This window comes from Octopus bimaculoides, chromosome 3 (genome assembly GCF_001194135.2).
Source record: "Octopus bimaculoides isolate UCB-OBI-ISO-001 chromosome 3, ASM119413v2, whole genome shotgun sequence".
In the NCBI taxonomy this organism is placed as follows: Eukaryota; Metazoa; Mollusca; class Cephalopoda; order Octopoda; family Octopodidae; genus Octopus; species Octopus bimaculoides.
Genome location: NC_068983.1, coordinates 147288262 through 147304068, shown reverse-complemented (window position 1 = coordinate 147304068; position 15807 = coordinate 147288262). Strand labels below are relative to the sequence as shown.

Sequence of the window (15807 nt, the reverse complement as noted above, 5' to 3'; positions counted from 1 at the left end):
ATGCACACTGACATTACACATCCATCGGAGCATTCTGGCTTCATTCCTTGCGAGCCTACGCATGTCTTCAGCAGTCACGGCCCATGTTTCACTGCCATGAAGCATGGCTGTTCTTACACATGCATCATACAGTCTGCCTTTTACTCTGAGCGAGAGACCCTTTGTCACCAGCAGAGGTAAGAGCTCTCTGAACTTTGCCCAGGCTATTCTTATTCTAGCAGCTACACTTTCATCTGTGCGTGAGAAGACTCAGCAAGCCAAGTGAGACCTAAATCTAAGGCCTCTGCCAGCCCACTTATGCGTACCTTTCCTTCATTGGACACTAAACTCCGAAAAAGGTAGTACCAAGTTATTCCTATGTTTCCTTTGTCTTATTATTGCACTGTTTCGTGTGCATTCATCAAGATTACGACATTTTAAGAAAATAATGTTAGTTGAAACCATGTCAAATAATGAAACAGGGGTCTTGTCTTTGTCATTCGCATTGCTTTCAATTTTGGGATATTGATGCAACTCTGAATTTTGAATTTGATCAACCAATTATTTTATCTCGTAAATGAAAGAATCTGATGTTATTTGGAATTTAAAGTTGGGAAATTTAGGTAATTTTAGCCAATCAACAGACAGCGTGGTATCAGCAGCTTGTTACCATGACAACCGCATGCTGTGTTGTGATTCACTGTTGCCTGTTGTCTATGTTGATTTTTCTGACTTGATGCTTCGCACCACGAAATTCTTTTCACCCGCATGTTTTGTTTTAATTTTCCTGTGTGTTAACATATTGCATATTTTCCTGTGCTTCTCTGTGTTTCATTGACTCAAATAGCTGGATTTATGATTTCACTAAGTTAATTCTATTCATCAAAATTTAAATTAGGAGAAGGGATATTGTGGAACAGTGAAACTATGGCTGATACAGATAATCTGACATTGTTTTTGAATTCTGCTTGCAAAAACATACAAGATACAGGTATTCTTTGGGGCAAATTCTTTGTTGACGAGTGTTATTCTTACCATAGTTTACAAATCCAAGCATGAAAACATTACTCAACTTTGGAGTTTTGGAGAAGGATGTCCCTTCTTCATACGTGCGCACACACACACACACACACACACACTTATATATTAATGATGTACACAAACACACAACAGGTATATATAATACTGAAATATGCATAAAGTAAACACATGCAACCAATTATATTGATATAACAAATTTTTTAAAAAATGATAAAAAAAATACAAGCAATAAAGAGACAAAAGAAACACTAAGATGATATGTGTTAATTTTATTAGGTTTTATGTTTATTTAGAAATCTACAATGAAATTAGGTATTTCTGTTTATTTACGAAACCTACAATGAACAGGTCAGACGTTAAACTATAAATTTTACTGGGTACAACCTTAAAGTTGACATTGCTCCGCTAAGTGCAGAAAATTTCTGTCTCACTATTGACTAAAAATACCCAGTTTTTTTTTTTGTTTTTAAACATCTGTAACATTTTTCTCCACAACATCATACCTTGAAAGCAATGTGACTGGAAGGCGACATTATTATAGGCGATTTTTAGATTTTTTACTTTTTAAAAAATGCATATTTTGAAAATGCAAAAACCTAGATCCTGAAACAGTTCAACAGACTTAGATCACTACAGAAACATTGCGATAAAAGGTATGAAAACACTTAGAGCCATCAGATAATACGTATCTATGTGTAAATTTTATTTCCTTTTTAGAGGAGTATATGAAAAAATAGTGTAATATTTATGTAGAAAAAGAACATAACTGCTCAAGCAAAATGGGTGTATGCTGCATGTGGGTTAGGAGGGAGTTCATTTGCAAAATCAGATATTACATTTTACATACAATATGTTTAGGAAAGATTCATAGGGTTCCAAATAAAAATCGAGATATAATAAATGTGTATTTTTTTCACTCAGATTTATTGAGTCATGATTACAATATCAAAATGTTGATTAAAAAAATTATCGTTGAGCCAAGAAAGAAGCATGTACTGGCAATATACGTTTTTGCATGTATTTAATTGATTTGGAGATTTCTTACATAATTGAATGAATCAAAAATTAAAAATGATTCCTTGATCCACGAATTCTGATTGGATCCTTGCATCAATTCTTTCACTTTGTTCCACTGTTAGCCATTTTTTCCATGTGTCTACTTTACCTGTAAATATGACAGAAACAGGTATTATGTGGAAAACGGGAAATATGCGTGTATACATACATATGGGAAGGTGCATGGTTTTGTGGTTAGGGCATTCGGCTCAAAATCGTAAGGTTGTCAGTTCAATTCCCAGTGACCAACAAGACACTTTATTTCATGTTGCTCCAAGCCACTCAGCTAGCAAAATGAGTTGTACCTGCATTTCAAAGGGCCAGCATTGTCAAAGTCCGTGTCATGCCGGATCTCCCTGAGAACTACGTTAAGGGTACACGTGTCAGTGGTGTGCTGAGCTACTTGCACGTTAATTTCACGAGCAGGTTGTTCCATTTATTGGATCCACTGGAACCCTCGTTGTCATAACTGACAGAGTGCCAGTTACACACACACACACACACACACACACACACACACACACATGTATATATATACATACATATGTGCGTGTGTGTGTGTGCGTGTAGTATTATTAAGTAAGAAAATGGAGAGTTTCGACATAAACTAATTCATCAATATTTTCATATTGAAGAGATATTTATCAACAATATAATATAATAAACCAGTGTATCTTTGATGAAACAATCACCATAAGTGCAACTATAAATATATATATATATATATATATAAATATATATATATAGTTTAAATAAATACACGTACATACACATGCACACACATATATAATCATTCAAAAGAAAAGAAAATAGAGATGTAGCATTTAATAAGATTTTATTATCTACAAAAATTAAACATTGTCTCTTACAGCTGTTTCAACTAAGCCTAAAAATATTGAATAGCAATTATTAAAATCATTATACTAGACAAAATCTCTTCAGAGGAGTAGAAAAAAAAAATACTATTAGGTTTTTATGTGTTGTATTTTAGAATCATCACAACATTTAGAAGCATCACTGCAGACTGCTGTGAAGATTCTAAAATACAACACATAAAAACCTAACTTTTTCTACCCCTCTGAAGAGATTTTTGTTGTCTAATATAATGATTTTAATAATTGCTATTTAATCTTTTTAGGCTTAATTCAAACAGCTGTAAGGGACTTTTTTTGTTTTAGATTTTGCAGATCATAATATTTTATTAAATGCTATATCTCCATTTTCTTATTTTCATTTAAACAATTATAAACTATGGTTTACATATAAACCTATTGCTTTATGAATATTATTATTCACATCAAATATTAGGCATTGAACCAGTAATTCATTGGATGATACCATCCCTTAATGAGAGAGAGAGAGAGAGAGAGAGAAAATATGAGGGGTTTGGTTCACTGATGATCTAAACCAATAGGTATGCTGTGTAAGTGCTATGATTGGTCATCCGTTAGTTTCCAAGCTTACAGATGAAACTGGATTTAGGGATCCGTAGTAGGCTTTCAAGTCAACAGGTATATATTAAAGGAGAAAGAAAACAAAACTAAGGCTGGACAAGCGTCTCAGGTTCTTTAAAATATTTAATTAAAGGTGAATCAAAAAAGGAGATGCAGAATTAATTAATATTGTACAGTTGTTTCTTGGATATCCCAGGTAATGGGTCAACACCTTCATACACTGGGTATTCTGTCATCAGAGGCAGGGTATGCTGGAAAGTTCCAGACAGTGAATTCACAGTATATAGAAGAATAAAGAAAGAATAATAAAGTTCACAGCTATTCTTGTTCTGGAGCATATACTCTTTTACTCTTTTACTTGTTTCAGTCATTTGACTGCAGCCTAACCCTAACCCTAACCCTAACCACCTTTTTTTTTTAGTCGAGCAAATCGACCCCAGGACTTATTCTTTGTAGGCCTAGTACTTATTCTATCGGTCTCTTTTGCCGAACCACCAAGTTACGGGGACGTAAACACACCAGCATCGGTTGTCAAGCGATGTTGGGGGGACAAACACAGACACACAAACATACGCACACACACACACACACACACACACACACACACACACACATATTTATATATATATATATATACATATATACGACGGGCTTCTTTCAGTTTCCGTCTACCAAATCCACTCACAAGGCTTTGGTCGGCCCGAGGCTATAGTAGAAGACACTTGCCCAAGGTGCCACGCACTAGGACTGAACCCGGAACCATGTGGTTGGTAAGTAAGTTACTTGCCACACGGCCACTAGTCCGTATTTCCGTGAAGGTAAACCCAGGCAGTAATTTGAATGATGCTTTCAGATTGATGGAATAAATCTAGTAGTTAGCATGTAAGGAAAAACGATCTGCATGAGTATATAATAAAAAAGACAGTTAGATAGACCAAGGTGTCATGACAGACAGGTGGATCAGAGAGAAAATGGGATTGGGTGGGGGTTGTAAGTGAGTGAAGAGAAGAGTAAAAAGAAAAAGAAAGAGAAGATAGTAGAAATGAAAGGAAAAAAAAGAGGCATTGGAGAGGCGATGCCTACCCTATGCTCAGATAAATTTTTTTCACAAATTATAGTGTGGCTTACAATGCATTGCTTACTAGTGCTTTTTAATTGGACTGAATTATTATTTTCTTAAGTATCACCATTACAGGTATTTATACTCCAGTGAAAATAAGATGCCAATTTGTAAATAAATGAAATCCTTGAAACCATCAGTGTACACACACACACACACGCACACACACAGTCGTATATGTATGTATGTATGTACTCACACGTGGCTACTCGCATAGGTACACCATAATCTATACACACACACAGATGAGGGTTGATTCATATGAGAAAGAAAGTGAGCAAAATAATATGATCATTTGCTTATCGGGAAATTTGTAAACACAATTTTTTATTTCATTTTATTCTTTTTTAAGATAATCAAACCAAATGTTCATCATTTCGAGCCACTCACTCAATGAGTATTTCTGCCAAATATGGTGAAAATTCGTTCAGCCATTTTCCAGTCATTTGTGACTATTAAAGGGTAATTAAATAGATAAATGAATTTTTGGCTCAGCGTGGTCAGAAAGAATGTTTAACTTTAGTTCAGTGGTTGGTAAAGAGAGCTAAAATGCTAGAAATAGATGCCTAACTTTAAGAGAGGAAATATATATATATATTTGGCAGGAATGGCAACAAAAGAAAGAAAGAGACCGCGATATTATGCAAATAGAGGAATGTATCAGTAAAGATATGTGACACTTATTCAGTAGCCATGATAAAACTCCGAGTTTCCGATGCCCGGGCGGGGTTCCACTCCAACCATCTCTTCAGTTATCCATTCTACCAGCACACCGCCTTTATACTGTGACAAACAATGCTAAGAGGAAATAAAATATGGTCCTTACAGAGTTAGAAATATCGTTTGTAAATTCTTTTAAAAGTTTTATAAACCAGTGCCTGGAACTGAGTTTAATATTAGGAGCTCGAAGCAGTAACTAACCATGAGAATGGTCAATGCTTAAAAGTGTGGGTAGTGTGAAAACCAGCAACATCCCATAATGCCATTTGGGAAGGGAGTAAAACAAGGGATACTGGTGGGAACGGAAACTCAGATAGGTAGATAAATATAAGTATATATATATATATATAATTATGGGCATAGAAAAATTTTCTGGCCTGTATGCTGAAAATAGACTCTAAATCGTCTCACCACTTTAAAAATCACGAAGTTATACACGTGTTGAAATCGAGGGAGCAAGCTAACAGCAATTAATAACAATATAGATAGCCTTGAATTAGTTAATTCCTGGATTTGCCCAATGGCTTTTCCTCATTAGCCAAGTATACACAAAGAAAATAAATGAGATATTTATACATACCCACAGGAAACCAAACGCAAAGCTATAAATACATACGAATGCCCCAACAAATTTTGCAGCTTATCTCAGCACATGTGACTCCCCCCACCTCCAACCCAAGTTTGGGATAGTAGCACTTGCTGTAGACCCACCAGCAGGAGTCGACTTGCCCACAATGGGATCACCTTATGTAGCCATCTTGAGAATCGGATTTGGTCACCTGCCCAGTCACCACTAGAGACCGACGCGCTGTGGTTTCATCCCTCTTGGTGACCGTTGAGCTGTTACAGACCCGCCGCAGTCAGGGACTAACAAAAACACGTTCCTAATGTTAGCTAATTCAGGGATATCTATATTGTTATTAATTGCCGTTAGCTTACTCCCTCGATTTCAACATGTGTGTAACTTTGTGGTTTTTAAAGTGGTGAGATGATTTAGCATCTATTTTCAGTATATAGGCTAGAAATTTTTTCCATATAATTATAATTATACATATGATTTCACTTTAATCAGTTTATTTTTTATATGCTGGCCACTGATAAATTTTTTTTTTTAAGTTTTATTCTTTACCTTTATTATTATTATTATTATCATTATTATTATTATTATTATTAATATTATATAGACACACACACAAACACAGAGAAGGAAAAAGTAGGAATAACTCTACAGAGATAGAACAGAACAGGACGGGTGAAACAAAAAAGTAATTTAAAAAATGTTACAGATAAATAGATATGAACGAGTGGAAAATTCGATAGGATAAACTGATTCCAAGGAAGATGGACAGTAGAAAAAAAACTACAATGATATAAAGATAAATGAATGCTAGAATTGAAGGAGAGGTATGTGAATAGAGAAAAAGATAGAGGTAGTTATTTAAGTGATAACAGTAGACAAATAGAAAGGGTAACTTAAAGAAATAAAAATGAACATATAAGTTTATATATACACAGAGAGAGAATGATTGCTATGGAGGATAGATAGTGAGGCAGATAGGAAACAAAAAAGAACAAAAGTACGTAAGAGAGATACAGTAGAAAATAACAAAGACAAAGCAATGGAAGGAAGAAAAGACATATATCCATAAAGTATAAAATGGATTTGAATCCGAGCCGTATCCCCAGGAAGCAATTCTGCGACACTCAGCAATCAATTATATTTACATAGATGGGTTATCGTTTAGAAGAAAAACGTCCATACAAGAGTTGAAAATACTGATCAAGTATATTAAACAAAGTATGGATACAATAAACCAGTGACTGGATGTTATGGTATTATTTTTTTCTCAGGTGGCAAACTGGAAGAATCGTTAGCGCACTGGGCAAAATACTTGGTGTCATTTCGTCTGCTACTACGTTCTGAGTTCAAATTCCGGCGAGGTCGACTTTGCCTTTCATCCTGTCGGGGTCAATAAATTAAGTACCAGTCAAGTATTGGGCTTGATGTAATCGACTATCCCCCTCCCCTCAAATTGCAGGCCTTGTACCTATAATAGAAAGAAATATTTTTATCTCTTTTGCAGTTCAATACATCCAGGAGAAACACAGGCTGTGAAATTCCAGAATGGGGATATTCTGGAGAAAATGGCCAGAGCATAATGGCGAGGACAAAGCGGAAGGTTACTCGAGGTGAAAATGTACGTGCGTCTCCGATGTCTGAATGGTACAGGTGCAAAGCAATCAGCATCAAAGATCGGAAGCCATTATAAAAGTGAAAGAAAAGACAGAGAATGAAGACAGTACACCTGCTGACTAATGGTTGGAGCGTTTTGTTGTGGCTTGAATTCCATTTAGTCGAGTGACTTTTCGTTAATGTCTTCTAGGACACATATGTGCATAGCAACAGCACAATCCCAAATGTAGGAACATTTTCTATTGTGGGACTCACTCCTTCGTAATTGTGAGTCCTAGCATTTGGAGCGACAGTGAGGGTTCTAGCTGAGTGCTACTCTTGTTTAATTGGTGTGCCATGCGGTCCTGTTTCCTTCATATGAGTAGTGCTTGGATCACTATAGCATAGAGTAATAGCAAAAATTAGCTTCTACCAGGACTAGATATGTGTCTTAGACTTTATAGAAATTAAACTACTAGAAAGTTTGATCAAATAAAATATGAATATAATTACCAGAATGGAAGACAGTACCGCCATCTTTGAGTGAATCTTTGGGTAAATACGAACTAACAAGTTTTTTCTCGGATTTCATTTTATCAAATGAACACATATCAGCAATATCCTTTGTAAGTTGGTCAGGAATTGTTTTCTCCAAGAATTTAGCAACACGTGACACTGCTTTGGGTATATCCTGTTGAGGAGAAATAATAAAGTGAAATTGCGAAATTTTCAGTATTTAACATAAAAATATTTTCTTATACAAGTACAACAATCTCTCTGACTAATACGTTAAAAAAATGGGGTAGGCAGGTGAAGGAGGATATTCTTTGTGGTAATTATACTTTATTAATCGGAATTATTTAAAAGCAAAACTTCATAAGTATGATGTCATTGTTCATTTCTTTTGTGTGTGTGTGTATACTTGAGAAACTAACATATGAAATAAATTATAATAAAATTAACACAATTAAAGCAAATATTAATGTGTAATTACCGCTTTGATTTCTTCATAAGTTATGATAAGTGCATTTGGGTTATCTTTACATAGAGCATACATTTCCTGAACATATTTAAAGTAATCATCCCAAGGTACTGGAAAATTAAAAGAATAAATTGAAAACATGTCTGTGTAATAACTTTCAAAAGAATAGCCAACCTCTTTGTTAAATTAAACTATAAATACAATGCAATGTTTAAAACGAAAATATATTTAGCATCTTTTTTTTTTTTTTGTTGAAGAAGGGGGCACAAAATTTTATATTTTACAGACGATTATAGAGGGAATTTATTAAATTTATATTTTCATTAGTGTATATAAGATAGATATTTGCAAAGTCTTATTGATGGCATCTCTGTGCATACAACAGAGGTGATTGATAATAGGTAAAAAAATTTTATAAAAATATGAACTTTCAGATATAATGCATTGAAAATCTCAGAACGTTGTATTTAATTTGTCCTAAGTTAAGATGAGATCAGAATATACTTTGGTTTTCACCCTCAAAATCGATAAAATGTGCTCTAGTCACATACTTCCACTGATATAATCTAAAATATATTAATTGAAGGAAAAGACTCGACTTGATGTGTATTTTATGACCAGATAGAAAATATCAATAAGAGAATATAAAATAAAAAGTGTTGAGAGAATATGAGACAAGCATTAGAATCCACAAAGAAAAGATTCTTGGGTGTGGTGCTAAACTGAAAAGAAAAAGATTGTTGCTTTTGAATGTGAATTTCTAGTTTAAACTGAAATCGAATACATAAATATCAAAGCTGGATGCTCATTTTGTGTTTCATCTGCAGACGCTTCACTACTACATCTATGAAGGTTAGATGCAGTCCAAAAATCTTTTAATCACTATCTGAGAAGAACATCTATGTTCTAAGAAGGATGACTAGGAATATGTAAGATAAACGTCTAAGGTTGCGCTTATACATCTAGGTTGAATGTCATTATTGGTACATGACTTTGATTGTGACTAGATCTATGTTAAGATATAATGATATATTTGTAGATGCATGGCTTTGTGAGATACAGGCAAAAATAATATAGTGGGATAACTAATTTCATTTCCCTTTTACACCTGAACAAGAGTATGAAACAAACTTTCAGATATCTTTTCTTCTGAAGGCCAGTGAAGCTAATTAAGTTATCGAACCGCTTTAGTAGTACTAGCAGTAGTGGTAGTAACAATAACTTTATAGGCTTACCTTCTCCTTGCATCCAAAGGTCAAAATAGCTTAGAAAATCTCCTTTGTAGTTCAACAAATTAACGTCTAATATATGTCTGTAGAACGACACCAGCATAGCTTTCGGGTTGCGGTTGAGGAATATCATTTTATGATCCTTTAGCAATTCTTGAGGCAGAAGTTCAGGAGGAAGGTGCGTGTTCAAGAGTCGAGGGGATTCAATGGAATCTAGCTTTTCAAATGGTGACCAATCTAACAGTAAGTCTTCTTTTAGCAAGGAAACCCTTTCAGTGCTTCCTTTCAATATCATATTAACGATTTCAAACATCCAATGCGATCCTGAAATGTGATATACAATCCTAGTTATTAAAACAAATGTATAAATGGATAAATATGAATCTCTCTGACGACCTAAGACAGTAGTAAGGAATAGTTGCTTCTATTTGGTGATCAGAGATATTGGTTTACGGAAATTAAATCTAATATTTCAATAGTTAAAGAATAATTGTTGTGCGTTCGAGATTTCTCCAATTATAGAATTAAATGAATTTGTAAAATTAAAAGGTTTGCAAAATTAAGTGAGTAATAAGGCTGTGAATGCTGAAAAAGAAATCCTATGTTATTGCGAAACGTGATTTAATGTTCAGTGTCTAAATTACACTTGTCAGAAATGAAATCATGGAATTGATTTATTTGTCTATATACTTCCGTGCGCAACATGAGCACATAAAAGAGTCCTGGAGCACACACACTCACACACACACACACACACAGAACACACGCACATGCACACATGCAAGCACGTACACATACCCGACCACTCAAACATAAATGTATATGAATTCTGATGCATTACACCAGCAACACAAGTGCCTCAATGTCAGCACAAACTGTCTTTACTTTTTACCTTTCAAAAGCAGGCTAAGAAACATAGTGCAGGCATATCAATTAGGAGAAGCTGTCATCCAGACTTCTATATAATGTTTATAGCTGGAAGACTCCGGTGTATTTGACAAAAGCCATATTACAATAACAACACAGCACCTAAACTCATGATTTCACTAGATTTGTTTGTTGAGCTGGCAGTGACTTGAAAAGGTAATTTGGAGTAGAAACATGGAAGTACTACAACACATTGTTTTCAAAGACAATACATTTCATGCAGTCTTGCAACACATGATCATTGTCCACAATTATTAGAAGCAAAAAATTATTGTGTTTGTCCCTCAGTCTCTCTAATTATTAATACTAATATCAGGTGAAAGTGCTTATCCCACTTAAACATATCTCCATACCATATGTATAGGACAATTTTGAAGAGACGTTCTGTGAAAATAAGATACAGTTTCAGACCTAATATAAAAGTGATGATCTTCAGTAAACCCATCCAGCGAGTAAATCTAAATTACTCATGCAAAAATGCAGGCTCTTGTCCTTTAAATAAGGCTGTATCAAAAGTCGATAGTGTAAAAACTAGTGTTAACTCAAACATGCCAAGAGAAACGATCAAAACGAATAGAGGCAGAGGCATGTGTGTTGGAGTATTTCATCAGCATCGTCATCGTCGTTGTCGTTGTTGTTTAATGTCTGCTTTCCATTATGGCATTGGTTGGACGGTTTGAACTGAGGGCTGGTGAGCCAGGAGGCTGCACCAGGCTCCAATCTGATTTGGCAGAGTCTCTACAGCTGGATGCCCTTCCTAATGCCAACCACTCCGAGAGTGTAGTGGGTGCTTTTTACATGCCACCAGCACGAGGGCCAGTCAGGTGGTACTGGCATCGGCCACGCTTCAATGGTGCTTGTAACATGCCACCGGCACGGGCGCCAGTCAGGCGGCACTGGCAACGACCACGCTCGAATGGTGATTTTTACGTGCCACAGGCACGGGAATCAGTCAGGCAGCACTGGCATCAGCTACTATTGAATGCTGCTTTTTACATGTCACCAGCATGGGAGCCAGTCAGGTGGCACTGGCATCGGTCACGCTCGAATGGTGCTTTTTATGTGCCAACAGCATGGGTGCCAATTGGGCGGTACTGTCAACGGCCATGACAATGACTTCACTTGCTTCAACAGGTCTTCGCAAACGCAGTTTATTGCTCAATGATTGAAGGGTACTATTAAATGGGCTGGTTATGCTGCTGCGCTGGCATAGGCCACGGTTACCGTCTCACCTGGCTTGTCGGGTCTTCTTAAGCACAGCATATCTCCGAAGGTCTCCGTTACTTGTCATCGTTTCGGTGAGGCCCAATGTTCGAAGGTTGTGCTTTACCATCTCATCTCAGGTCTTCTTAGATCTACTTCTTTCACAGGCTCCCTCTACTGCTAGGGTGTGACACTCTTTCACACAGCTGTCCTCATCCATACGCAACACATGACCATATATATATATATATATATATATATATATATATATATATATATATATGTGTGTGTGTGTTCTTTAAAATAGATAAAATGATCATCCCGAAATACAACAATATCTGTTTCAACACACGAGTTCACATCAGGAATCTTGCAAAACGAATTGATAAACAGATATATATATAATATTAAGGATTCTGGAGAAAATCGGGTGCTCAAATGATATACACCAGGTTGGGCTGAATTAACCTGTAAGCACCATCTTTAGTTGAATAGATTTACTGGGTACTGAAGTACATTCAGCAAAATATTCAGGTTGTGCACACAGACAATTTAACCCTTATGAGTATTTAACACCCTAGGTGTGTTTGGTATACTCTAGGATGTCCCATGGGTTGTGAATACCTTTTGGTATATTATAAGCAAATATGCCCAGTATGGAACCATGCAGTTGGGAAGCAAACTTCAGCCACACCTCGCTTGCAGTGTGTACAATAGTAAAACGTAAGATCAAATTAGTTCTACAAAATAATGATTTTCATTTACGAAACGTTATGAAAGGATGCAGTCGCTGGAACTAAATTTACTGTCAGAAAAACTGTCACTGATTGGGCACCAGTTCTGCAGAGACAACTGCATATATCTTATCACACAACATCCAGTACAGTATTTTTGGTATGGACTTACAGAAGGCACTTTTTATGGTACTAAGAATAAACCGAAATCCATTTTCTTGAGAGGAAGTACAATAAAGGTAGGACAAAAATACGATCATTCTAAATAACATTCCACCAGGAATACAAATTGTATTTGATGAGTGGTGAACTTATAATGGTATACAAAATATACAGGAGGAAATATATCACCGTAGTATCTGTACTTGTACAGCACATACAACATTTTGCAGGTCCACCCGATGAAATTTATTTTATCTAATATATATTTGTAAAAAGAGTGGACGTTGTCTCATACAGTTATGCAGGCAAAAGTGTTAGTAAATGCGGTCGGATTGAGCTTGTAAAAGGTTGATAGTTGCAATAGAGACATTACAAGCTGAAAATTTGCACACCTATGAGGAACAGACTGAGGACCATGCATGGCAAATTTGAGTTTGCTCAATTGAAAGGTTTGGCTTTGACAAGTGTTTGTGGATTTTGACAGGTGTTTGCGTCCTCTCTTTCTATACACAACAGCCTTTCTTCCTCAATCTCTTTCTTTCCTCCCTTTCCTTCACTTTGTCTCTAGAACGGAATCTAACAGCTTCTACTCTCTCCGTCTTCCCTATCTCCCTGTCACTCTTCCTCTCCCCGCCTCTCTCTCTGTAAGTTTAGCTGACGTTGAGATTTAGCCACTTTTCATTTGAGTTGAATCTTCTCTTGGTGACTGCAATTTTTGCTGTTGATTTCTCTTGGATGATTTAATGCTTAATGATGCATTTTGTTTTTGTAAAGAATTGCAAATTCATGATACGTAAAAAATCACAGACTATTTTCTCTTCAATATTAGCGCTATATTTTACATGTCTGCCCTTTTATTGTGCCTTTTTAAAAATAATTTTATTTTATAAAGCATTTCAAAATCAAGAAACCTTAATAATCTCAGAACATTTTCTTTCTAACATTACCATTTAACACTCAATGAATGCATAAATTTTATATTGAGCCTCCTTATTTAAAAGACTTCTTCCTCTCAGTTATTCGGTTTTCAACCAAAAATACTTTTACATACAGTTGTTTAGTATTTAACATAAACTAATTTTATAATGCTTATATAGTATCGTTATACAATATTTCCAACTGAAAATGCCCAGTGTATTCTCTCAAAAGAAATAGAGCCCTTAAATGGCAAAGAAGGGAGACGCATGCACACGTTCGTTTTTTTACCGATTTCTTTCTTTATTTTCATTCTATTAAATGCTGAAAACTTAAATTCTGCTTGAAAAATTTTGTTGCCAAGTTAATCAATTCAGTTTCTTTTTAATTTCTTCATTAGTGATTTAAAATTATATACAAACTTTAATACTACGCAATTTTTAACTTGCACATCAATGAGAACTTTACTTTGCTGTAAATACACTGTCACCTTCTACATTTACAGCTTCTATTATTATCATTATAAATCAACTTGGATGGCAAATTTGCCTTCATATCTACGTTAAAGATAGTTTTTCCATTAGCATGCTGAATAAAATGCCCAGACACGTCTTATAGATCCCATCTATGTCGTCTATTGTTTTTTCTGCCAATCAGGCGACCTCTCTTACTAACCAGAGCAATCAAAGCCAAAGCGCATGTAGTGATTTGCAGGCACGTTTTCTACCGACATCCACTGTTATTTTCCGTCTGACAAATGTTGAAAGCCGAGTTTATCAATTCAATTTTTTAAAATTTCTCCATATTTGAGTTCAACTTTCATACAAACCCTCATGCTCTGCATTTTAAAATATTTTTGCAGTAAATAAACCATCGCGAAGCTGCAGAAAGACAGGCGGATTGCTTTAGTGGTTACCTCAAGTGGTATTGCGGCAACACTGTTACATGGCGGTCGTACGGCACACTCCGCATTCTAATTGCCTATGGACCTTGCAAAGAAGGAGAATCCTACATGCAAAATAAATCATGGCAACTCAAAAGGAAAACTTCTTTGTGATTGCTGTCTAATCATTTGGGATAAGGCTACAATGAGTTACAAAGTGACCTTTGAGGCTTTAGACCGAACTCTCGAAGACTTGCATCGAAATTAACACATAATGGGTAGAGCAACGGTAGTGATGGCTGGCAATTTTCGTCAGACACTTCCTGTAATCACTAGAGGCACTAGAGCTGACGATGTTAATAAATGCATCAAGTCATCCTACCTATGGCAATATGTCCAGAAACTAAACCTGACTACTAACATGAGAGTGCATGTGAATGGTGATACAGACTCTGTGGATTTCTCAAAACTCTTACAGGAAGTTAGTAATGGAGCTACACCTGGAATTGATGAAGAGCACATCCGTCTGCCATTTGAGAACTTTGTGTCATCTGTTTTCCCAGACTTCGAAGCATGATTCCTTGATCACAACTGGCTGCAAGAGAGAGCTATTTTAGCACCACATAATGTCACCGTTGACGCAATGAATCAACACCTGCTTGATCAGATTCTAGGAGATGATGTCTCATTCAAGTCAATTGACACCAACAAAAGCACAGACGATTCCGTCATCTACCCTATTGAATTCTTCAACAGCCAACTACCTCCATATTTTTTCCAAGGCATTGTAAGTGCAGTCGTATTATACTGTTTCAGTTTTGTGCAGAGACCTGATTTGTGTTTTGTGTTTTTTTTTTCCAGCATTTTCCCGTCATTCTTTGCTCTTCACATCTGCATCCGTGAGGTTTCTCCAATCACGTCTCAAAGACTGTTTAAACATTTGGCATGCTTTTTTTCATTACTAATTTTTAATAAAATTTTCGTTGTTTTTTTTTTTTTTGTTTGGAATTCCTCATCTTTAAAATGTGGCCCGAGTAGATACAAAAGAAATCGGGTTATAATACTGAAACAAGTAAAACAATAAAAAAAACTATGCCATTTTAATCCCGAGCAAGGATGGGTTTCTCTGTTAGTCTGAAAAGGGCGGACTTTGTCTCACACGCAGTTGTGCAGGCAAAAGTTAGTAAATGTGGTTAGATTGACCTGAAAATTTGCACAACGATGTTAAA

At 35.7% G+C, this 15807-nt stretch overlaps 2 protein-coding genes across 2 annotated transcripts in view; one reads left to right on the top strand and one right to left on the bottom strand.

Moving 5' to 3' along the window:
• Positions 1 to 15807, top strand: part of LOC106875508 (serine protease 48) — a 466125-nt gene that overhangs the window by 81653 nt on the left and 368665 nt on the right. The window lies entirely within an intron of this gene.
• LOC106884083 (sulfotransferase 1E1) overlaps positions 1270 to 15807 on the bottom strand; it is a 17757-nt gene continuing 3219 nt past the window's right edge. Inside the window, exons 2-5 of the mRNA XM_014935302.2 lie at positions 9761 to 10078; positions 8538 to 8635; positions 8057 to 8234; positions 1270 to 2185 (exon numbers count right to left, since the gene is read on the bottom strand). Of these exons, the coding sequence (XP_014790788.1) occupies positions 2079 to 2185; positions 8057 to 8234; positions 8538 to 8635; positions 9761 to 10078 (701 nt within the window). The 3' untranslated portion in view covers positions 1270 to 2078. The remainder of the gene's footprint in view (positions 2186 to 8056; positions 8235 to 8537; positions 8636 to 9760; positions 10079 to 15807) is intronic.